Source organism: Convolutriloba macropyga, chromosome 7, assembly GCF_964194025.1.
Source record: "Convolutriloba macropyga chromosome 7, txConMacr16.3, whole genome shotgun sequence".
In the NCBI taxonomy this organism is placed as follows: domain Eukaryota; kingdom Metazoa; phylum Xenacoelomorpha; order Acoela; family Convolutidae; genus Convolutriloba; species Convolutriloba macropyga.
Window position 1 is genome coordinate 12945872 of NC_134474.1, and position 25560 is coordinate 12971431.

Here is a 25560-nt window from a genome sequence, read left to right on the forward strand (position 1 = left end):
AGCGGATTTAGAACATTATGTGCAAACGCACCTTACCGAGCCTTCTTAATGAATTGCACCTGTTAGGGCTTATGGACTTAGTTTCATTCAGTCAAACAATTTGACAATGCAGCTTCCTCTCGAAAGTCATTCGTTTTATTTGGCGACCCAATTGTTACATTTTTTGGCAAATTTTTAACTGCTTTTAAAGTTGGATTGCGTTGTTGCAACGCTGCTTTGTCGTTGTTTTTTGGGACGTTTCGGCGTTTAGTATAAAAAACGGAATTAAACACCTGTTTTTAACCCTGTAGCCATTTCCTGGTTCGATCTATGCAAAATTATGCTCGGTCATTAAATGGTCGAATAAAAGCATTTACGCGACTTTAACTAGGGTTCTGAAGTCTGTGTTTATGTTCAATGTAGAAACCCCACATCCACTTTTACCAACCGAACGTCAGATTGTGAAGTCTTTTCAAAAGTCGAGGCCAGGACCTGGGCTCTTCATAATCTACAATATCTACAATTTATATCCCATAATCCAGGTGGTTCAAATTTTCCTATGCTATTAAACTGTTTTGTGTTTTGCAGAACGCTTGAAGATCTGGCATCAATGCAGAACATGCTAAACGACATGGGTGCTGTTGAGAAAACTCTGGGTCTGTTGGCCAAACCGAACCAGGACGTGGTGAGAGAGACTCTGGCATTCCTGGCTGCAATGTTGTTCAATGGTAACCAGAAGACGCAGGACCAGTTCATGCATTTCTTTCTTGGCACGAGGGAGGAAACATTTTTCTTCTCAATCAAAACGAGAATGAATGCTTCGGCCGTGGCTACAAAAGAGAAGTTAGTATTTCAGTATTTTTGGCACTGGTTGATTTTATTAGTTTTATTGACACGTTTCTGAGCAACTTTTCCTGTGATGGATCTTTAATCAAAGAGAAAACTATAATTTGCAGAGAAAAACCGAAAGGATTCCAATGTGGAGCTTTACTGGTAGATCTAAAACGCTTATCTTTTGAAATGTAAGGGAAGGTTCGGACGGTTAAAGTCTTGTAGGTTTGTGTAAAAAAATACACTTGAAATATGGACGTTCTGGACAGAAAAATGATAAATAAAACAAAATATGTACACAGTTTTTTCTACGTCATATATAATAAATCTTTATTTCGAAAATCTAGAGAACGTTGAGCAGAAAAACAACCCCAAAAGAAAACAGGATTACCTCAACAAAAAAATATATTGAAAAAAATAGCAGAATAAAATGGAACTGAAAAAAGTTCCTTCTTGTTCCAATATTTTTAAAGCAAATATGAGAACTGATTCATTTTAACAACACAAAAAAGGTTTTATGTATATTCATAAAAAATCTTCAGCATTTTTCAAAATTTTTGAAACTTTCTATAAAAAACCCTATTTTCTCTTATATCACGGAACGGACCACTTTAAGTCAGCTTTTGTTATATTTGTTATATTGTTATCTTAGTCAGCTTAAGTTGTCGCAAAAGCTATTAATTTTGAAATAATAAAGAAATTTTCAAAATTGAAACTGAAATCAGGAAGTCATTTTTTTCTATCAATTTGTTTTTATATATCTTTTTCGGCTTGAAGAGCTCTAATGGATGTATTAGTGAATTGATACTCTAAAAAGATGTGTTGTTTTACTCTAAAAAAACAAGGAGAGCGAAAATTTTTGTTAGTTATTATAGTAATTTTTTTTATAAATGTTATATATATATATATATATATATATATATACATATAAATATATATCATCACTTTTGCTTTCGGTAAAAGATTGTTCTATTTTTTGTAGCTTCTTACTGTTGTTATAGCACTGCTTTTCTCAAGATAATTTTTGCTCCAATTTTCAATTTTCTGTATAGTTTTAAAGTAATTCTGATATATAAGGTAATAAAATTTTTGTGCAATCTTGAGAACAAATTTTTGTGTTGGTCTATTGCCACTTTTTCCATTTAAAGATTACGGAATGTTTAGAGGATGGCTTGCTTTATTCACTTGTTGGAAAATTTTTTACTTATTGCATTTACTAATTCGGACTGTTTTTCAGGACTTGTAATGTTAGATTTTTATTGAGATTTCTTTTCTGAATTTTTCGCTGAGTTTGTATATTCGAGGCGGAATAAGAAGTGGGAACGCGAGGGTTTCGATTAAACCAAATTTATATCAGCCACATCTATTAAATCAATTGAAGGCATTGAAATGGCTAGATTTTAAGTTTAAAACGTCAGTTTTTGAAATTTTGGATCCCAGGGGTGTGCTGTTTGTTGCTTTTTGAGTTTTTTGACAGCTTTGTTTGCACCTAACATCTTTATAACTCTTAGAGATCTTGTGCGTTTACATAAAAGGTTTGAAAATTTTCATCGTGTATGTCTAATAGCAGTTAAGAAAAAAAATCGACAACAAGTAATATGAGAAAACTAATGTAAAATGAAAAGGATAAAAAAGCTAGCTGTATTTTTTTCGTTTAAGAAAACTGCTATCCAAGAGGAATAATTTGAGGATAAGATTTCAATATTTAGAGCAATGATCAAAAATATCCGAAACCAAGCTTTCAAAAGATTTCAAAATTAATCAAAAATGTGGAATTTGAATTAAATAAACGTTGCAAGACATAACACAGCGAAATTTCGGTAGCAACCACTATAATATTAATTATATATATATATATATATATATAAAAATATATATTTATGTATATATATATATATATATATATATATATATATATATATATATATATATAAATATATATTAAGAAAAATGTTAAGCAGAAAAAAACAAAAGAAAACAATTTGAAATAGCAGTGAACATGATGGCAGTCCTCAGTTTTTAGAAACCAATTTCAATAAAATATTGAAATGAGACATAGCAGCCACACATTTACACTAAAAACTTTAACTGGATGTTTTTAACCTGAGCACGAAGAATTAGAACGACAAATTCGACTAATTGTTTAAAAATTATCGAAAAATAACTAATATAGGACTGGTTTTGCATCTATTTTTTAAAAACATACTTTACTTAAATGAATAGTAAACTATTGCAACAAGCGTTGAACTGGTCTTTTTACCGGAAAAGAGCTATTATCAAGCAAAGAGAACGTCTCAAGCTCAAAAATTACAGTGCATATTAAAACTATATGAAAGCTAGAAAATTGCCCAAATTTCAGTATGGTAAGAAAAAAACCAAAAAAGTTTAGACTGAACCATTGTTTGTTAAACAATTCTCACAAGTTACATATATTTTACACTTCCTTTTCTGTTAACAATTCTTGTAGTTGAGTTCATTTTTGCTTTCTTTTTTGTGGACTTTGCTTGTTAACTTCATGTGCGATGAATAGACTAGCACGCTCCATCTTGTAATCTCGCCCCGTAACGATATAAACCTGACATTAATAAAAGTGTCAGTCACTTTGCGACCTATTCAAAGGATTAAACGATGTACATTTTTAGCTCAAAGCTTTTAAAGTTTTTCTCTTCTTATGGCTAACAAAGCTCTTTTGTTGTAAAGGAAATCGTTGATGTCCCAATACGAAGCGAAAGTATCAGACGCTCTTAAACTCATGAAGAACCTTCAAGCCGTCCGTGACCTTGCAAAGAGTAGAGCCTCGATGGGGTCCAAGTTCAGACTCGGATCCAGAGCCCAACTTCAGAAATCGATGCGAGAACTGAGAGAGTCAAGTGTGAATTTGAGACGACAGAGTGTGCAGCAGAATTCTCAGCGGAATGGGGTTTATGCAAGCGAACAGAATGGCGTGAACACTTCGCCCGATGGATACTTGTCCATTGATCAAGTAATGGTAACGCGCTAATTGACAAGAACGATTATTATTGCAACTGAGAAACAATATGTCAAATTTTGGACCAATAAGGATTTTTTTGATCAATATGGCAAATTTTTGGGGCAACCTGAAGTGAAGATTTTAGTGGCTTGGTTTGGGTGAATTGATTGATTGAAAGACTCTTCTTCCGCGTGATTTGTTACACCAATTTGAAAAATAGAATACCATTTAATATTCTTTCTTTCTATTGTGCAATTTATCCAGTTGGACAAATTGCACAATAGAAAAAAAAGTTTAAAAATAGAACTTTATAAAAAATATATAAATCTGGTTTTGTTCTGAAGAATGTGTAACATATTTTCAGAACAAATATCGGCTTTTATCGGAATTTTTTCTATCGGTTTTTGTGTTTCATGCATGGTCATCACCGAAATTCACAGTTGCTGGTGTTAAGCCTGCCATGCGTTTTTAGGAAGAGTTACTTCTTTTTTAATTTAAGCAGACGTTTTCTAATAGCCGCCCTCATCTCTTCAGCCGGCTATTATAGCGCTCCTAATTTTTACGACTCGAAGAGGAGTATTGGAGAAGTCCTTTTTTTAAATCAATTTTATTGGAGTGATTTTTGAAGCGGGAAATGAAACGCGTGAAAAAAATTGCAGTGATTTTGAGGCTGAACAAAAGTTAAGAGCTAAGGAGCGAAAAGAGAGTGGTTTTTGTTCATACCGCTGTTTTTGAGAGAGCGAAAAATTAATGTGTGAAAAAATTTTCTCTAAGCGAGCGAAATTTTTTTGTTCACGTGCGGCTTTTAAAAGCAGTTCTTTTTGCAACTTTTGATGGTTATGAGGCTTGATTATGAAATTGTATTGGTTTTAAGCTCTATGCTTGTTTTGATAGGAATTGACGGTTTCAAGTAGTTAATTCTGAGTTTAATGCTAATTTGGAGGGTTTTGATCAGTTTTGCTGATTTTAAGACAAAATTTAATGATTTGGAGTTTGAATAGAAGCTTGTTACTTAAGTAATATTCAGCTACCAATTGACTAAAGTTCTATTGGTGTAAATCATTCTTTTCATCGGAAAATTGACAGAACAATTGAGAAATTTTAAACCATTTTTCTTATTTTTTTTGGAGTTTTTCTTTTTTTCTTAGTCTTAGACAAGTTTCTTAGCCTATAATGATTTGCCCATTGTTTTGCGAGCTTTCCATTGCCCTAATTGGAACGGAATTTTACTCGGCTTTATGTTTCCTTGTACTATTAAAAAAACTCATAAGGTTTTTCTAGCTTTTTTATTCAATTTGTTTTTGAATGCTGTTTCTATTCTTCCTTAAATTTTTTATGGCGTTTGTGGAGGTTCAGGGTTCACAATAGTTGTTCTAGTTGTATAGTCAAAAGTATGGGCAATTTTCTCCTTCGAGTCGTTTTCGGAATTCTTCCGGCTATGTTTCTTTTACTTCGTCGAACAAAAAAATGTTTCGCTTTACCTCATTTTGCCGCTTTTTCAACATTTCGCGTGAAATCTTTTTGACTTCTCTTGGCTAGTTTCTCTCTTCTCTCATTTTGCTAAAGGTGATTTTGAACATCAGTTGCTCAGCAAAGCCATTCAAAAAGAACAAGAGTCAGTATAAAAAATTGAAGTCCGAAATAGAAACGGGATAAACCCATAAAGCTCAATTTTAGATGACCGCTAATCGAACGTCGTTCCTATGAGTCTTAGTTACCATCTCTAATGCTTATTGGTATTGATAGTAGCCCCTGTAGCTTCTCTCTCTCTCTCTCTCTCTCTCTCTCTCTCTCTCTCTCTCTCTCTCTCTCTCTCTCTCTCTCTCTGAGAAACTGAAGTATGTTCAACTACGAAATGCCATCAAAATAAATCGGACTTAAAAAATGTTTTTGTACAAAAATCTTTTTTATTCAATATCTTCTATTCTTTCAATCCCAATCATGCTTATTGGAATCAACGGCGGCTATTTTCCGGCAATCTGCCGGGTATGTTTTTTAACAAAAACAGTTTCCTCCCAAACAATTAGACATCTGTTTAGATCAAGCAGGTCAATATGAACGGAGTTGGACTGGCAACGACTGATGGAGGGTCACCAGATGAAATGGTGTCCGTCAGGATTGTAGTACCTGGAATTGACAACAAAGTACACCCTATGGTAATTGACTCTTGCCAGCACAGTGGGTTCATAAAAATATGAACAAAAAATGCAAATTGTCGAAAAGTATATTGAACACCATAAGTATATTGCATCATTCTGTTTTCTGAAACAATTAGTTCATCGTTTTTTCAGCTCATTTATACCGCGTCGTTTATGTCGTTGAGGCAATGTTGACGATATTGAGCAGTATATTAGAGGCAAACAACCTTAATCTTTCACTTACCGAAATATTTTTGCTAAAAATTGAAAGATTCTAAAAACAAAAGCAAGAATAAAGTTTTACTCTCAAAAGTAAATATGCCGATCAGTAGTACCCAGTCCGAGATCGTCGTTCAATGCCGAGAGGTCTGTGATAAGACGCACCTAGATGATAGTCAAACATCGTAAGGCTACCGCATTCCTAATCTGTCTTTTAAAGAGTCTCTCTTTTAAGCGGGTCACCCCATGCCATGTCTCAACCGTTCTTCGACTACTTAATTGCTCTCAAACGAAGCACCCTCTATTACGAAAAGCTACGTACACCTAATGAATTTCCGCTTATATCCTTTTTTATCGTCTAGTAGGCCGTTTGTGTAGCTTTCATACATATTTCTAAATTTTGCTTCTATATTTCCAAAAAAAAAACTGTCCGTACCCATAATCTCTGCTTCAAAACTGCACACACGTTTGTCATTGGTTTCTGACCTGGAATATATGTCAATCATTCTTTTAAGTCTCACTTCCTTTCTTGTAGGAATCGTTGCATTATCACGAAAAAAATTATCTTGCTAAAAATAGTATCGTGGAAATGCAATTTTTCTTCGTAATTTCTCAAAAATTTCAATTAAAATTAAACCATCAGTTTAATTAGATATATGAAGAGTAAGTTTTGTTCTTCTGATTTTATTTCATCTCTAACAAAAAAATTGATTGATTGGATTCAATTTTTTTGTGTTTCGTCAAAAAATTATTATACCTGTAATTGACAACCCCGTAGCTGCTATTCCAAAAACCTGTTAATTTTTCGGTCTGTTATGTATGCACGCCATGCACTAGATCTTGATATTAGGCTGAATTGTGTTTCATGAAAACCTAAAATTATTCAAGGTAACAGCCCTTCTATTAGTAGAAGTAAAAAGCAGCTTTTCCGTAATTGTGAAAATGAGAATTAAATCTCTTTCAAAGTTCAATAATTCACGCCTTTTTATGTATCATATGACTTAATGTGCAAAATAGCATTTAAAGGGCATAATTTGTGCAATGCGTAATTTTCGTATACGTTAAATTATAATAATGCTACGAGTAAATTTATGCACTTTCTTTGTACCACCAATTTTTTTGTCAAATGTTTTTTATTCGTATGGCCATTCAACTTTTTGCCCGCACTAATGGAACAAACAGGTAAGGCCAAGGTGGTATTAATTTACTGAAATACACTTTTAGAGCGTTACTAGTCACTAAGTTGACAAATTACCTAAGCTGCTGATAGCATAGAAATTTTTCATTTTAGGGGCATTTCCGGTGTTTCGTTAATTAGCCACCATCACTCAACCGAATCTTCCTCTCACTCCTTCACTCCCACCTCGCCCCTCCCCGTCCCTTCCAGTCCCCATTTCATCCCCTCCTCCATCTCACTCCACCCCTAACCCCCACGCTTATCTCCATGCGACTCCCACTCCACTGAGTCTTAGTCTATACTCTTAGTTATACCACTCACGTTCTTAATCTGTACAATAACATCAAATAATATGCATCAATTTTACAGAGCTATGTTAATTTTAACACCACCATGACAACCTCATAAGCAAAATCTTGATTGTTTTGGGCGCCTAAAAGAGTCCTAGAAATTTTTGTCAAGGTAGTCTTTTGGACAAATTATTGCTACATTTAATAATTTCTCACAGATATTCCAATTTTGTATTAAGAATCAAATCAAATCAAGATAATTTTACCTGATGTAAACTCTTCAATTTGAATGCGATAAGAGATTACACGATACAAACATTAATGAGACGTTTTGTAAGATCTTCGATAATCTAAGATCTTGAATCTTTTTTGTACGCTTATAATTAGTTGTTCGGATTTGAGTCTTAAAGTATTTCAGCGCTGAACCAGCATATATCAATAGTAAAAACCAAATTAGGTCCGTAAACATTCAATATCAAGTGTATTTTTATTTTCGTTATGCGTAGTTTATCCTCATTATGATAAAATTGAGTTCAATGAGTTCATTCAGGCTGAGTTTATCCTTTACAGAACTGAACAATTAAATTTCTCATGCACTGAAGTTAACTCTGAGCAGCATAATGTCACACTTTTGTAGATTATGCCTGTTCATTATAACACTAGTTTACATGCTCTTTATACTTAAGCTACATTGTAGGTAATCAAAACAAACCGCATTTAGCTTAGGTGTTACGACTTGCTAAACAAATAAAAAATTACAAGTACACACGCGGAAGATTGAACTGCAGCTACAGCAAACCTTGTATGCGGGATTTAAGCTGAACAGATTATTGAACACATTATTCAGGCAGTACATCTCATTTTTTGACTGGACATGTCCAACAGTGTTATTTCTATTATATTTCTATTATTGTGAACTATAACTATTAGCAGTATCCTGTTAATTGGCCCTGTTTTTGTAAATAATTAACAAAGTGATTCCCGCATCGCGGGTACCAAATCAATTTAATAATAATAGTAATAATAACATATTACTCAAAATCAAAACTTTCCATTGTAAATTGGGACATGAACAGAGTATTGGCCATCCACAATAAACAGAATGTCTTTAGACTGATTCAGCTCTGATTTGTTATTCCACCAACCTCCAGGTGATTGATCATTAAAGAACATCTCAACCTGGGTGCGTTAGTTGCAAAACAGGATGATGCAATATGCTATTGCTTTCTAATAGCTCTCATCGGAGGGGGGGGGGGTTCTTTGATAGTCTATCCTCCTTCGCTTCGCAATTAACCTGAAAATTACAGCCAACGCTTCTTTAATGAAATTCCTCGCATATTAACGTTTGTGATTATAATCAGGAAATTAAATCAAAATTGTTACTGGAATCTTTATTGATTTCATTTCCACAAAATTCACGCAATTTTCCTTCCACAGAACACAGATTGAGTCCCAGTGCTGCAAAAGTCAATGATAGTTATTTACTAACTCGGTTGTTTAATTCCCCGGGTCGAGGTTTTCAAGAAAAATAATGAAAGATTTGCGATGAAATACGGTGAATGTAAATATTTTGCACATCAAATCTCCAGCATCTTTCAACTGAAAGATTTTGGTGAATGTTTGTAAGAATTGCTGTAAATTGAGTGGTGAAAACTTTTCTCGTCACAACTCTTACAAAAAAGAAAGCAGGAACACGGTTCAAACCGGCGCCTGAAGGTTATCATTTTTTCCTCTGCGCCAGCAGTCCCCTAATTAGTAGGATTTTTTCAGCCGTAACTTAAATATTAGATCGCAAAGTACAAAAGTTCACCACTAGAAAAATTTTAAAGATTTCAGGTTTTTAACTATGGAATTTTTATTTTCACCAATTTCACCGCATTAAGTGCCAAAAACCTCAATACTTACAACGATTACCCACATTTACTACAATCCTTACATTATTAGGCAAGTTTCAGCGTTGACACCTCGACCCGGGTTAGTGAGTGTCTTTCGATCATGCTATCAAGCTTATATTAATATGTATGTTATCAAATTTTTTGTTTCTTCTTCCTGTGTGAAACCATTTTAAAAAATTAGCTTCGTCAGCTTCGGGTAAAAAGATTTAATTTCACAGAGAACAGAGGTCTACAGACACAAGAACAAAAGTCTAAAAAATGCACAAAGGTCCTTTTTAGACATAAGCATTTTTTGTCTACTACGGCCTGGACATACTTTTTTTGGTCTGGAATTTCAACCTGGATAGCAAAATTTCCTGAAAATTTTGAAACAGTTAAAATAGTAGGTCTTAGACTGCTAAAGTAGGTCTTAGAGCAAGATTAATTGATGTTATGACCCAATTTGTTATAAGACTTACATTTTGATATCAGAGATTGATTTCTTGTTTTATGAAATTCCTGTTTTTATCTCTTTTTTCTAGTTTCCTACATTTTTTGTTTGATTTGGGCTACTGTGAGCAAAAATGAAAATTAAATGTAATTTTTGACTTAAAACCTAGATTCACAGCTCATTCACGGAAGGAAACTTGTAGCATACAATTAAACAAGGAGGCTCGGTAATGTGCGTATGCACATAAGGTTCCGACCCCGCTCATCCACATTCTCGAATTAATTGGCTTCCAAATGATGAATAGATAGCCAATTTTCAAAAACATACATATCGTTCCATAAACAACCAATGGAGTATAATATTGCCACAATGCCACCCTAGAGGACCGATAAACGTTGTTGATAATATGATTACTAGAAAGAACAATAGTAAAAATCAAACATCAAACAAAATTTACGACCAAAACTTAGTTTCTATAATAAATAAAATCATAACAATATCTAACTCGCATCACACAAAAACTAAAGGAAACAATTTAACCTATACATCATGAGAAAAAATATGGGTCCCGTCCTCAATGCGGCTGGTTAATAGGCCGACAAACAAGAGCAAAGAGGTGCGAAGTTCAAAAGTTCCTATAAAATTAATTTCACTGAAATCCCAAAAATGTTTTTATATCTCCATAGGAAGCAATTGAGACATGTCATAATTCAATTTTCAATTTCGCAAAATTTCAAAGCCAATGGGACCTACAATTATTGTTATAATTTAAAAAGAAAACAAAAATCAAATAAAAAGAACATAAAGAAATCTCAAATGTTTTATGAAATCTCGTAGTAATAGCAGTAACAAAGCCAAGAAACAATTGTTTAAAGTTAAAACCATGATATAGATTAAATTATAGTTCACTGTAAACGGGTCAAGACCTGTGTTTACAGCGACTGAGCTACAAATCGACCTAAAATATAATTTTAAAAAAGACGAAGCTCAAAAACCCAATTATGTTTTTGAAAACCACTAACTTCAAAGGTCATATCAGACCTAAAATTTCAACAATCAGCATTGGTTTATATTGCAATATCTCAGGAAGCCAATTGGGGCTGTTGATAATGAGACTAAATCACGACCAAAAAAGCTTAAAACTTCATGCAATTTTACGAGATCACACTTTTCAAGGAACTATAATTATAAGCTGTTACCTGCAAGAACTGTTAATAGTCATTTTTTCCTCATTTTAACATTAGAGGTCTTCTTCTAAAAAGATTACATAGACATGAAAACAAAAAGAAACCCAGAAATTGAACATTATAGAAATCTCAAAAACTGTTTATGAAATTAAACGTCGAAGCAATCAATCAAAACGTAAAATGTTTGAATCAACAAAAATAATTGAGACTTCGAATTAGTGGGATTGAGTTGCATGGAGAAAAAAAGAAAGCATAAAAGATACAGTTGAAAAAAACTTTAATTTGAGACCTATCGTTATTAGGTATATGGCTTAAAATAACAGAAAAAGATAAACAAAGGGAAAAAAATCCATAAAATTTTAAGAGGTAAGTGTCTCTCAGCCCAAAAAGCATAAACCATATAACAAAAACAATCAAATATTCAGATACGCCTTTATTCATTGCTGTGCTTTTTCCCCACTATGTTTTCTTTCAGTTGCACTTGTCAGTAATGCAAATTTTTGAGAAGGAAACAAAATGAACAAAATAAAATATGCAGTTATGCTCAAAAATGAAAAAAATTAACAGGCGTAGTAGCAATTAACATCAAAATTTTAACCCATAGGAAATTAGATTCCGCCTGTTTTTACAGAGACTGCGCCCGAACTCGAGAGAAAAATAATAAAAAAGTGGCAAAGTTCAAAAAGTAAACGATGTTTTCTGAAAACAAGTATATTCAAAGTCATAACAGACATTAGATAACAACTGAAAGAAGCGCCGAGGTTCATTTATGCCTCCTGAAAATTAACTGGATCTTTGACTGGGGACAATAAGTCATTGGGCTACAAAAAGATAACGAATGAAAGCAAAACAAGATGTACATAAAATCTCTCTTAGGAAATCAATTGGTCAGAGCCATGGAAACCACGCCCTTATTTCTGAAACCGTAATATAGTCTTGTTGGGCCTCGTTTTTTTGTAAAAAGTATCTGAGATTAAATGAGCCCAGTTTTGAATTTTTTGTAAGTAAAAAAATGTTTACATTTACATAGCTGAAATATTTTGAAAAAAATTCGTGCCCCATAAAAATCTAAAAATCTTTTAATGGTAATGATCCATGGCGATATCAAGACCAAACACCAGATTTTGCTGCGCGTCTAAAGAAATTCTCATTTGTTCAACTGGTTGCAATACAGATCAATTCCTTCACAAAGCTTTCCATATTGTCAAAAATAAAAATGACTTTTATATATTTATTGAGCTTAATGTTCCAAAAATACTGGAAAAATTGTAACTCCAGAAAACTTTCAAAACCAGTGGGTGTAAAACTAGCTCGTTTGTCGTTTGACAACGTAAAAACAATATGGCTGCAGTTTTAAGGTATCTGCTTCCAGCAAATTTAAAGCAAGCTAGCCAAAAAACTCGGATCGAACAATTCAGCAACCCTCTTCTCTCTTTAGAGATAAAATTAATAACACTGCAGTTAACAATTGGAGCAAATTTTAGCAAAATTGACGAAAATTAGGCTAAAAATGCCGAAAATGTGAATAAAAACGGCTGAAATATGTCCCTATAAAAAGCGAAAATTGATAAAAAATCTTTTTAATTTCATCTTCTACGCCGGACGGGCTCTTCAATGATACCACTCACAACTCACTACGATGATTATATCGATCGGTCATAATTTTCTGAACAAAAAAATTATTTGAGTATATAGTTCCTCCCCCACTAAAGTGGGTCGGAACAATAAAAAAGTCGTTGGTTAGACTTGAAAATGCTTTATTGTTTAAACAATGTAAGGCAGCACTGCAAATGATATAAAACCGATATCCCGCTTTACTTCTGTTCAAAGCCACAGAGCACAAACTACCTCTTTTAAAACTTTTTTTACAATTTGTTCGTGTTGAGTAGATCATTTATTATAACAAAACATTTTTAGCGTCTTTGATAGTTATATATGGTTATAGCTATCCGCCATAGCTAATTACATTTTTGGCCATGTCTTTGACTTTTAATATACATTTCTGGTTGGTTTTTGAAGGCTGCTGTGCCATGTCTTTTTTCAGCGTAAAGTATTTAATTTTCAGAAACTTAAATTAATAAGTTTTGTTTTGAGGTTTTAAATAGCCATCAATCAGTCATTTATTTCATCTTGATTGAAGAATACATTAGAAATATCAAAAGTCACGCCATATAACGCATACACACCTTTTAACTGGCCGTGCGGCAGTAATTATATTTGCTCTCCTGTTTTAACAATTATTGTTTCTTTTCTTATCTGTATTTGCGAATAAAAAGTTAGACCCATCTTGACTGCTTTGTTTTTTATTAAAAAACCGCAAATGTTGTGATAGATGAAACATTTTGAGGGTTTCTTGAAAATTGAGTTTGTTCCACTCTTTAGCCCAGCACAGTGGGATTCACCTATGACCCAAACAACCGGGAAATGACGCCTCCTATCATAAATGAAGACGATGATCAGTTTGACGATGCTGTGTTCGACATTCTTTCGGCTACGAGCGACGACGGCTACATTGAACTCATTCTGAAGATGCTAAGTCTCATGTGTGACGGGCAACACAATGGCATTCAGGTTCGAATAGCCGAATGTTCTATTGAATTTATGGAATTAATCTTATTTCTTATCGGACTGAGCAACTTTCAGGCAAATATGCTAAAAACGAGTGAAATGTGTACAAATTTTGTGTATTCCATAATATTGCGCTAAAAAGCACTGCTCGTTTCTTTAAAATTCAGTCAGAATTTATTTGAATCGAGGGCGTGAAATGAGGTATGACCCTAAAAAACGCTGTGGCCCAAAAATTTTGTGCATATTCCCAACCAGTCCGCTTGAATATGCGTCGCTGCTTCATTTGCTTGGTGTGCCCCCCTGTACTGGTGCTAGATATCAACTTGCAGATAATTATTAACGAAAACCAGGGCCCGGCAAATATTTGGTTTTAAATCTCATTCTGCCCCATGCATTTTCGTCTCAACAGGATTCCTCGTCCTCCCTTTGTACCTGACCCCAAGAACGTCTCGCACACTCTCGTTTCTATCGAAATTGGTTTTTTAAGGAGTGCTTTATAGTGCAGACTTCGTTTAAAGGTAAAAATGACGCGTGATAATATCTGAAACTTCAATTTTTTTAATGGTTTCTGCTATAGACACAAATTGTGCATCAACTTCTTCCCTGGTTCAGACCTCAATTTATGCAAAAACTATGGTCGACCGAAAAGTGGTAAAAAAAATACCGCGCTCGACGCAAAAAGATTATGATGTAAATTTAGCTCGACTTTACCGTTCTTTTAGTTAGTCAATAAAGCCCTCCGTCCCGACTAATCTTTTCATAAGTCGAGGTCTAAAACTGGATTGATGGTGAGCTGGCTAAAAAATGGACTGATCAGAGTAAATGTTTAAGCTTTAAGAGTAAATGCTTTAATCTTTATTTATTTAATATTTAATATATTTATTTATTTATTTATATTTATTTATATTTAATCTTTATTTAATATTTAATTGTTTATTTCAGAACTACCTTCGAGAGCAGCCGGACAACATCAAGTCTTTCAACTTGATTGCAGAGACATGTGTGTTCCTTCAAATCCTCTACTCCAACATCAACAGAGTCAATATATCCCTCGTCGCTGGAGTATTCTCAACTCTACTCGAAATGTGCTCGGTTTGTTTTTAATCTCTGATATTAAATAAAAATATTCTTATTCGAAATGAATGCCCATTACTCTGAAGCTAAATAAATATATTTGTGGATACAATTTGACCAGCATAGATATGCCAATCTTTTCATGCAAGAAGTTATAATTTTTCTATTAAACCACAGGGACTTGATTTGCTGTTCTATCTCAAATCAACTCTAAATTAGTTAATAAAAACGGGCAAATTGGGTAAATATTTCTACCCTGCCTCTTGGCAGACAGTAGGATATGAACAATTAAGTGTCGCTGCAAATCAGGCTATTCCTTGGGTACTATGTCTTTCCTCATTCTTCCCAAAAATCCCAAGCAGGAAAATTGTAAAAGTAGGTAACAAGAGATATTGTAATGTACATTTACATACGGTGTTGCGACCCCTCTACTAAAATGGGCACAGCTGACAATAATATCCAACAAAGCATTGACTACATCACAGTTTGAGACTCCGATAACTTTCCAGAGAACAACAGGTATCAGAACCAGGTGAATTTAAGTAATTTTGTGACATTATATCAATTAAGTCGTGGAAACCTCAAAAACTGATGTTAAATATATATTTCTTAAAATATCAGATTAAATCAGAAAAATTTTCTGGAGCAGAAACAGCAAAGCAATAGGCAGCACAATTGCTGCGTGCTTTGCGAACCACTAAGGAACTATCTTTCTGAACTCTAATTCAAATTCCGATTACAAAAAACTCCGGTACCCTAAACATTTTTTCCAGCAAAACTCCTGTTTTTGGATAATGCTAGAGCAAACATATTTTCCTATACTTAAATTCCGTTGTTTAGGTTTGTTCAATACACTCTTAAAATTTTTACAGTGTACATAACTTATTCGACTTGTCAGGAAAATAGATAAAAAGAGAAAAAGTTAGCGGCTCAGTGTAATTGGAAGAACTAAATTTGTCAACAGTCGTTATAGGATCCATATTCAAGAGTTGTCTGGAACATATCGATTTCAAAGCAGCCTGAGTTTCGGAAAGTTTTTTAAAATTTTAGATGACAAACTGCATCAATAGCAGTTGCGTTCGTTTTACTAGTAGTTATTCGCCAATATTAATGCGGAAATCAAAATTGAATTTGTTGGCTAAACTAAAAAGCAGGTATGGCTAAGCAAAAAAAAAATTTATAGTTCCAACCCCTTTTGAGGAGGGGAGGAACTATATACTCAAATGGGTTTTTTTGTTCAGTCAATTTCGACCGATCGATATATTCTTCGCAGAGAGTTGTGAGTGGTATCATTAAAAAGCCCATCCAGCGCAGAATATGGAATGAAAACGATTTTTTTGAATTTCGTTCTTTTCGAAGAGTTATCGAGTTTTAAATTTTTGTGTGAACACAAGACATTTGGCATGATTTTGTTCACTTTTGGCATAATTTCGTTCAAGTTAAGATTTTTTTTTGTAAAACTATTAATTCAAGATGACAATGCCTGTTACTAAATGAAACATCTTTGCATTCTTAATAGACGAAAGGCGACAAAAATGCTAGTTAGGTCTCATGGGCAAGTTTAGTTTAAAAAAAACTTGAATTATTTTTTTGGGAGCTGATTTTTTATAAGAAAACTTACGCATTCTTTTTGTTTTTTAAAGTTACTTACAGACTAGTCAATATTCATATCCAGAGTCCGTTAATAACGGACCTCACTTACAGTCAAATGAAGCCCAATGAACAAAAAATACGTCTTCTAGGAATCGGGGGCTCTTCCTACTTTCACTTGCATTGAGAATGCTCGGTAAAAAAAGTTTGCCGTTTTTTGCTAGCATTCGTCGGTGATTATCAAAAACTCAGTTTTTTTTCCATAACAAATTGTCTGTATCCATAATATTTAAGCGAATCAAGTGTTTTTAATAGACAGCAATAGCAAGCCTTGTTTTTGGACCAATCATGGACTGTTACAATTCAAAAAATTTTCGGATTGAAATCAGACGGTCTTATGAAAAAAACTCTATTTCTTATATTATTGAAAGCATAGAACTTTTCAAATCAAAGCTCACTGGTGGTAGATCCAATTGGCTTCCTAAGCAGTTCAAAATTAATGTATCTATTTTTGTTACTCGAAAGCTAATCGTCGTCTTGACTTTTAAAACTTTTTGATTTTTAAATAGAAAATGGCTTCTGTAGTTAAAAAAACAAACCATGTTTTCGAACATCTGGAAAATGTAACAACTTAAAATTAATGCTCTGTACTATACATAGTGAATGCTGTAATACGAAAGAAATCTAAAAATTTGAATCTTTTTGTCTCTATAATTATAAAAACCGCCAGCAACAAAAACAACCAATTTAAAAGTTTTAAAAAAAATGTTCAATAATGATGAAATAATGTAAAAAAAAAGCTGGAAATCACGAAGATTTTCGAAAAACTTGTTTTAAATCGCACAGTAAAAATTGTGAAAACATATTACTTTGGCCTTTTTCTGAAGATCACAAAAATCAAAAAACGCTCACGTCAGTTTCAATGTTCTATGCTAATAACCTTTCATTTTTAGTGGAAATTGGAAAATTTTTTGAAATTTTGAAAATTTGTTTGAAAATTGGTGAACAAACTTTATAGAATGGTAACATGGATTAACATGGATCTTAATGCCAAAACGAGGTGACTTCTCGAAGAAGAAGAAGAATCAAAACAGTTTTACGCTAAAATTAAATTCATGGCGCAGATAATTCGGAAAATAACTGCGTAAGTTGATAAAATTGATGAAAGATGCGAAAAAACTACCAAGTTCCATGCCAGAATTGAGCCAGATCTCATAACTCAATACCTCTGAATAAAAACTTTAGAAGGACTAATAGATGATCAGCACCTTCGCATATTAGGGTCGTGAGAAAATTTGGCATCTCATGCAAATCTCACTAATTTGATAACGAGTTTCGCAGAAGCAAGTTTTAAGCAGGATGACCTATGTTTTACGGAAAACAGAGACAATTTATGGCAATCCAAAATTTGAATTTAATCCAAAGTCCTATTTCATACGCAATTAGAATCCTAGAAGTTGTTTATCGGAAAATTGGGAATTGGCATTTGTGAATCTTATAAGTTTACATTTGTGGTTTCAGGGTAACTTTGCCAATCAGGTGATCTGTTTTGACAACAAAGTAGTCGAGTGTGTGAATCACGTGATACGATTCTTCAAGTTTGAGGGATGTCTACTCGAAGAGGTCCGTAATTGTTCAAATGAAAACCGATGAAGCATTTTTCCACTTTTTTAGGAAGTGTCTCTCCAGATAAAATGAACGATATTTATAGCCGATAGATAGCAGTTTATCAAAATTCAAAAACGATTATTGATCTCTGGTTAAGGTCTTTGACTTTTTGATCAAGTGGCACTCATACTCATTGTTCATAACAGATTTCAAATGTTTCATCAATTATGGTCCATAATTTCACATCGTCCGGTGAAATTATGTTAAAATAACGTCAAGAATGTTGTATTTTCCTGACATTCCTTATAAATTAATTGTCATGAACAATCTTGCAACTTTCTTAGCCCGGAATGAGCCACTATGATCACATATCCTAGCTAAAAATTGATCTCGAACACATGATAAACAAAATTGTTTACTCCAGGTGCTGGATATGAAGAAGACGATAACAGAGTTGCTGACAGCCCTCATTGAGGAGAGCAATGACGTCAACAAAAGCAATGTTGAAGAAATTAAGGAGTCCCTGGATCAGGTTGCCATCTATGACAACGTCATTGCATGCTACAGACTAGTGCACGAGAATGTTAGTGATACATGTTTATGAACCGACTCTACAATTATCTTTAGCACTTTATCAAATTCACACACACACACACACACACACACACACACACACAAACATACACACACACACACACACACACACACACACACACGAGCACTCACACACACCTACACACACGCACGCCCGTATGCACACGCACACACACACACACACACACACACACACACACACGCACGCACACACACACACACACACACACACACACACGCACGCACGCACGCACGCACGCACGCACACAAACATACACACACATACACACACACACACACACACACACGAGCACTCACACACACCTACACACACGCACGCCCGTATGCACACGCACACACACACACACACACACACACACACACACACACACACGCACACACACACACACACATACACACACACACACACACATACACACACCCACGCGCACACACCTACACACACATACACACACACGAGCGCACGCACGCACGTACGTACACACACACAGACAGACACACACACACACAAAAAAACATACATACACACATACACACACATACACACACATGCATGCATTCATGCAAGCATGCACAAAAAAAAGATACACACTTAACTTACAACTTAAAGACCCATGTCTATTTTTTGTCATGGTTCACATTAAAGGACACATAGTCTCGACACTTGTTTTCATTTGAATTTTGAAACATTAAAATAGCGGTACAACATCTAACTGACTATCAAAAAAATCAATCAACAATACAGCAAATTGTTTTTTAGGGATTTTTTTAGTATCAACTTGGCGAATCGGTACCGAAATTTGTCAATTTCGAGTACAATATCAGATCAAATAACACTACCAACTTACTTGACTGACTTTTTTGTTTACAGATGAAGCCGACCAATGAAATTTTGTCTTCAAGTAGAAATAATTTCATTGGTCGGTTTTAATGTTCGTAAAGATAAAATGTTCGTAAATCAGAAGAAAAAAGTATTAATCCGTTTCATCTATATCTATAAATGACTTTGAAAATTGAAAGCACGTTCGTTTGAAACTGCATTTAAAAGCAGTTGGTGAGAAACTAGAGTTGTAAAAAAACACGGTCAAACAAATATGGGCAAAAGTCAGTTTGTAGAAAAGAAGCTGCGTTCGAAGCAATCAGTTATGAAATGAATAATTAATAAAATAATTTCGAAATTTTTAAGTATGTCATCAACGTGTTTTTTACTAACAACTCTCTGACAACTCATAAATAGCAAAGTCTCCAGTCTGATTTTGTTCGGATGGAAAATTAGACTAAGCTTATTTTAAATGATTCGATCGTCCTATTTGATTCTAATTATTCGATCGTCCTATTTTTTTCAAACTCTCAATAAAGCATATTGGTAATATTCTGAGTTTCGTTTGTATTACCGTTGGCAACAAAGACTGGTGAACAAGTAACTCGTGTAGAAATTGTATCTTCAAAGAAATCAACAGGCACCAAATTTTTTCTTTTTCAAATTATTAAATAGACTGACCATTAGAACTTACTGTCAATAATAAAACAATGCAATCAGTAACTCGCCATCTTGCGCCTAGAATTTTAAAAATTTTCATCAATATTTTGTTCAACTTATCATTTGAAGACAAAATTAATTAACGACGAACTTTGCTTGGGTTGTTGCAACAGTTCATTTTTTATCAAAAACATGCACATTTTTGTGGTTCTGCTCCTTAGAACGTTTTCATTGCCGGATTATAATAGCGTGATATCTCCTGCTTTGGAAAGAAAAAAAAAGAAATAATTTTTTTGAAATTTTTGAATAGCAATCCCGTCTAAATCATGTCATATTGATCTAAGAAAATCATCAAGTATGAATTCAATCATACTTTCTTCAGTTTGGACTTCCCCGCAACTATTTTTTATCATTAAATTTCTAAAACTTTGTTTTTAATAAAAAATCGGGAATTGGAAGTTTTAGTTCCTTAATCAAAACCGAGTATAACTGACTGACATAGTTGATTAAAAGCTATCCAAATAAAATGTACCATTGTACCAGGCGTGCTAGTGATAAAGTAAAACTGCATCCAATATGAGCAACCTTAGTGCTTGATAAAACAAGAAAAATGAATCGAGTTGAAAAAATTTTAGTCTAATTTTTTCATCAGAAAAAAATTTAAATATCTCTTCCACAACCTGTTCAATTTTTATGAGCTTTTTAATTATAGTATATTTATATCTCTCCTTGCAAAGATGTCCAAATGCTCCACAAAAAACTAAGGATCTTTAGCAGCTCCACAAAAAATAGTGGGGCTGGAATTAAGTTTCTGACTCTCTTTACATCTGGGGTTTAAACAGTAAAATGAAAGTGTGCGGTCGGAAACATTAATCGAAAATTTTTTTCTTTACATCAATAATATAGTGGTACTAACGACAATTATCCTGGCGCTAAATATAATGAGAAAAAATATCATTCAAGATTTTTTGTACTTTCATAAATTTAAGGCCGTTATAAGTTCTAGCGGCTTGTACCAAAGTCGTATTAAGCTTCGCGATCTTGAATGCTACAAAACGAACGAGAAAAAATAGAAAATACCCGTGACATGTTTAATCTGTAAGATTTGCGCTACCTCGTACAAAGTGACCTCTAAAGAATTTGTATGTCTACCAACCTATCTACTGCAAATAGCATCGTTATTTAAAAGTAAGATAATTGTCTGTGTTTTGGTCTCTTAGATTCGGTATGTTGTGTTTCTTAAATTGAGTATGTTCTACTTTAAATGTAAGTTAATCGCCAATTTGTTCTGACTATGATGTGGTAAAATTTTATGATAAAATAAGCCTTTTCATCATGAAATGAGCCCCCCAATCTTAGTGGACGTATTTTTTTACACCACTAGGCGCTCGTGCGTCTTTTTTCATATAATAACGTGTTGTGTAGCAGCAAATAATTTGTAAGTGCTGGTGGCATAAAAATACTTGGGAGATAGGGTAGATCCAGGTTTTTACATATTCTGCCCTTTTTCCGCAATTGGACGACTAGATTATAATCTTCAAAACTTTACCTCAATTATTTGGGTGCATCTCAAATATATGCCCAATGTACGAAATTATCTTACATATAGTGCAATGATAAAAACGGTGACTCCCACCTTTTGAAGCTTGAAAGAAAAACAGGGTTTGAAGCTTGACGACGGCAGACAATCTGAAAGATTTAAAAAGATATAAAATGTCACCGCAATTTTTACAACAAGGCTCCGCTGTCATTGCAATAGCAGCTAAAAGATTCGCTGAAAAACGTTAATTTGAGCAGTATTAAGCGAAAATCTTCAGCACTATATCAGCACCATTCTCAGCAAATCTTTCATTTTTTCTCTTTAAAATCTCTACCCGAGAACTGAGGAAACAAAAGTTTTTGCGAACAGGACCTCGACTATCTAATGGAGATGGGCGCGGCTGACAAAGCAGATGTGGAAGAGAATAAGGAGGAGATAATCCAGCTGGGATTCAACTTCTACCATCTTTTGATCCGATTGCAAGACATCCACGGCCCAGACCCACTGCCCTCGTCTGAAAGTAAGCTTCTCTTTTATTAATCAGGGGTATGTTCAACCCAACCCCTCCCCGTCCCCCTCCCCTACTCCTCCTCCATTACGTGGCCTATGTCTGAAAAGACAAATTTCAATAAACTTTTCGTTTTGTGAAAACAAAGAAAACTTGAGCATGTCATTAGCCGAAAACTTTATTGACCAAATTTTATTAGTAATTGCTTTTGAGACCAAATTCAAAGACTTAATTGTTCTTGTGAACAATGATATGTGTAATCGCAAAACCACTAATTGCCTTTTTAATCCGCTATTAGTATCAAGAGGGACATTTCTCTGAAATTAATCACCAATTAGGTTTTCTTTCAGTTCAGTTATTAGATACTCTAACAGGGGAAAGGTTAATTTTAAGCAATTTGAAATTAAACTAGCCAAAAGTTTCACTCCAATCTTAAAAACATGGGTTGTTAAATAGCCCGAAAAAATCGATTATGTATTCCCGATTTTTCGAATTGCCCACGTAATATCCTCCTGAGCCACTCATGCAACTCATGCATATACTGCATTATAGCTATTTCATCAGTTCTTTTATTCGACTCATGAAAATACCAGTGTTGGACTCACTTTGGCTTATGAACAGACCCTGGCTCTACCCACGAGAAGACGGTTCTCAACTTAATTTGGCTTATGAACAAACCCTGGCTCGATCCATGAGAAGACCATGCTCATCTTTTTTTTCTAATGAATTGACCATGGCTCGACTTTAATGGGCTATAAAGCCACTTAGCTGGACCATGAAAATAGTTTACCTATACTTTAAAAAAGAGCAGGACTGTGTACTATGTATTTATATTCAATAAAGACCTCCCCCACTAAAATTATAGAGTCTTTTCATAAGTCCTAAACCTGAGTTAAGTATCTGAACTTTCTATTAAGAAACCAAATCTGCGTGATTGGTAAAATTTTCAAACAAAATCACTTGGCTTATAAATGCAAACAAATTGGCTCCAGGAACTCATAAACAAAGAAAAATAAGGTTTAATTGCCTACAAACAATTTTTTTTTTTGAAAAAAATTATTTATGTGTGACATTTTAATTCAAGATTTTTTCATTGCCATTTTTGATAAATTATTTCCATTGATTTTAAGATTCTTGACTTTTTGCTCTATTCGATCTCAATCACAATTTTAAGCACTAAACTCAACTGACGACAAAACAGTGCGTCAAAATTTGATGTTTTTAAGTAATATTAGTCTATAATATCCTCTGCTAACATCAATTGACGCCTTTGATTGAGTCTAGTGAAGATTTTGCACCTCCTACCTCAACAAAGTATAACCAACACTCAGCATGAATCATGCTATAAAGAATGTAGGGCCCGTCTAACGTTGCAGGCAATTCTTCAACAATTAGTCGGTTATGTTCTCTTTACCTCTATTAAAGGTCACAACTAGATGAATCAGCTGTCAAGCCTCTTTTTGCAAAATCTCTTCTAAAGTCCCTTTTGTTAATTAGTAAAGGTTTTTGAAAAAAAACGCATACACTGCAATCAGAGCAATTAATAGAAATTAGCTTACGATGTTCTACGGAGCTGTCTGTTCATAAATTATATGAACCTCAATGAACAAAAATTCTTAATGCTCAGAATCTTAAAATTTATTTGCTGTAAGGAATTTGATAAAAGCCCTACTTAGAGCTAATATTGGCCGACTGATTTATCTCGCCGAAAGATACAAACGGGTATCGTTGAAAAGACCTGGAAAAGTTGAATTTATTGTCTCCACTTCTTTTTGCGTTCAAATGCGCTTAGATTCTTAAAACAGCAAATTGTAAATTCTACAAAAAACGAAATATTTTTGAGAGCGCTAAATGTTATTGAGAAACAGGTTTGAGGATCTTTTCCGATCAATTAAAAAAAATTAGGTTAGTAGTAAATATCAAATAGAAAATTTGAGGGTACTACAAAAACTATTTAAAATCCTATGAAAACAATCTCAAAAAGATGAGGGGAAATTGTATTCATTCAATTCTTCGAGTTGTTTGCAATGTTGTTGAAGAATATCTTATTTCAAGCTGCAACTAGAGAAACCTAATCAACCTAAATTATTATCATTTTCAGACTCCAGGAAATGGAGAACCCGGCCTTTTGTAAACAAATTTTAGCTCAAAGGTACCTTTTGCATTTGCGTACTATAAAATAGTGGCATCGCTGCAAAACTGAATCGATCTTCGTCAATTTTTTTAAAACTTTTTAATTATTCTGTATTTAAGGCCGACAATTTCCAGAGTCTCCCACTTTTCTTGTTATTTCGCGCTGTCGTGCAAGAGTAAGTTATTTTGACCACCTTTTCAAAAACATTTTTTACCATGTTAACATTTCAGTTCGGTTCTTGAAAATTTTTTCAGACTTTTTATAAAAGCAAAATCAAGTCAACCTGTAGAAAAAAAGAGATAAGAAGGCTGCAATCGAAAATGGTACGGAAAATTAAACATCAAAAAATGTATTTTTTTAATCGTTTTTAATCAAATTTTTTTGGTCAAATTTATCATTTGTATCATTGCTTTTTTCGCAGCAAAAAATTGCCAACGTTAGACAGATGGCAGGTTGAACTTAATGGTGTCTGAGATGTTTAGTTCCCCCATACTTTTTCTTTACTGGTTTTTGTTATTTTGACCACCTTAATGTATTTGCTTTTGAGTCAGCTGGCACGCATGAGAGGGTTGATTAAACATATTTTTAGGAAAACTATTTTATTCAAACAAAAACAGAATCTGAAAATAATTTCCGTTTCTCTCCGCTACTTAGAACAAAGGGAATGTTAAGTTATCATTTTCCCATTGACAATTCTTCAGGCCTTCTAGTTCTGTGTCAATGTTTATATATGATGGCCGAAAAACGATGGATAAAAGCATTAATTTGCAAAAAAACTATTGAGGCTTTATTGCATATTGCTTTACAACTCTAGATTTCAAGCTTTTATTGCAAAAAAATATTGGAAGAATTGATTTGACTTACGATCGTTAGGCTTTTCATTATACAGCTGTATAACTCTGGTCAATGAATAAATAAAGATAGGATAAAATAGGTTTACTTTTCAAATTTAACAAGGCGGCTCGGTAATGTGCGATTGCACATAAAGTTCCGACCCCGCTCATCCACAATTTTGGGCATAATTGTCTACCAAATGAGGAACAGATGAAAAAACAAAAAATTCAAGTATTTTTTAAAAAAAAAACTGGTGTATGAACGAAAAGATAGCCTGCAAACCGAATAAATCAGTGGAGTAAAAAATGATGCATTAGATTGATGAAATATGCCGATATTAAGAAAGCGAGCGAAGACGAACGGCAAAATCAAACAACAACAACAAACACTAATTACATCAAAAAATTTATGACCGTTTTAAAAAACAAAAGTTAATAACAAAGTCAAAAAAGCGTCAAATAAAACTGAAAATAAACAAAAAAACTTGTAAGT

General features: G+C 33.8%; 1 protein-coding gene across 4 annotated transcripts in view; it reads left to right on the forward strand.

Moving 5' to 3' along the window:
• The window catches only part of LOC142342611 (inositol 1,4,5-trisphosphate-gated calcium channel ITPR2-like), a 144995-nt gene that overhangs the window by 79403 nt on the left and 40032 nt on the right, over nucleotides 1–25560 (forward strand). The window contains exons 34-41 of one of the 4 annotated variants that reach the window (XM_075394020.1): nucleotides 568–822; nucleotides 3511–3799; nucleotides 5821–5937; nucleotides 13500–13688; nucleotides 14628–14777; nucleotides 17871–17972; nucleotides 18382–18540; nucleotides 21962–22112. In XM_075394020.1, coding sequence (XP_075250135.1) covers nucleotides 568–822; nucleotides 3511–3799; nucleotides 5821–5937; nucleotides 13500–13688; nucleotides 14628–14777; nucleotides 17871–17972; nucleotides 18382–18540; nucleotides 21962–22112 — 1412 coding nt within the window. The remainder of the gene's footprint in view (nucleotides 1–567; nucleotides 823–3510; nucleotides 3800–5820; nucleotides 5938–13499; nucleotides 13689–14627; nucleotides 14778–17870; nucleotides 17973–18381; nucleotides 18541–21961; nucleotides 22113–25560) is intronic. The other 3 variants (XM_075394024.1, XM_075394023.1, XM_075394021.1) reach the window with 3 other exon arrangements.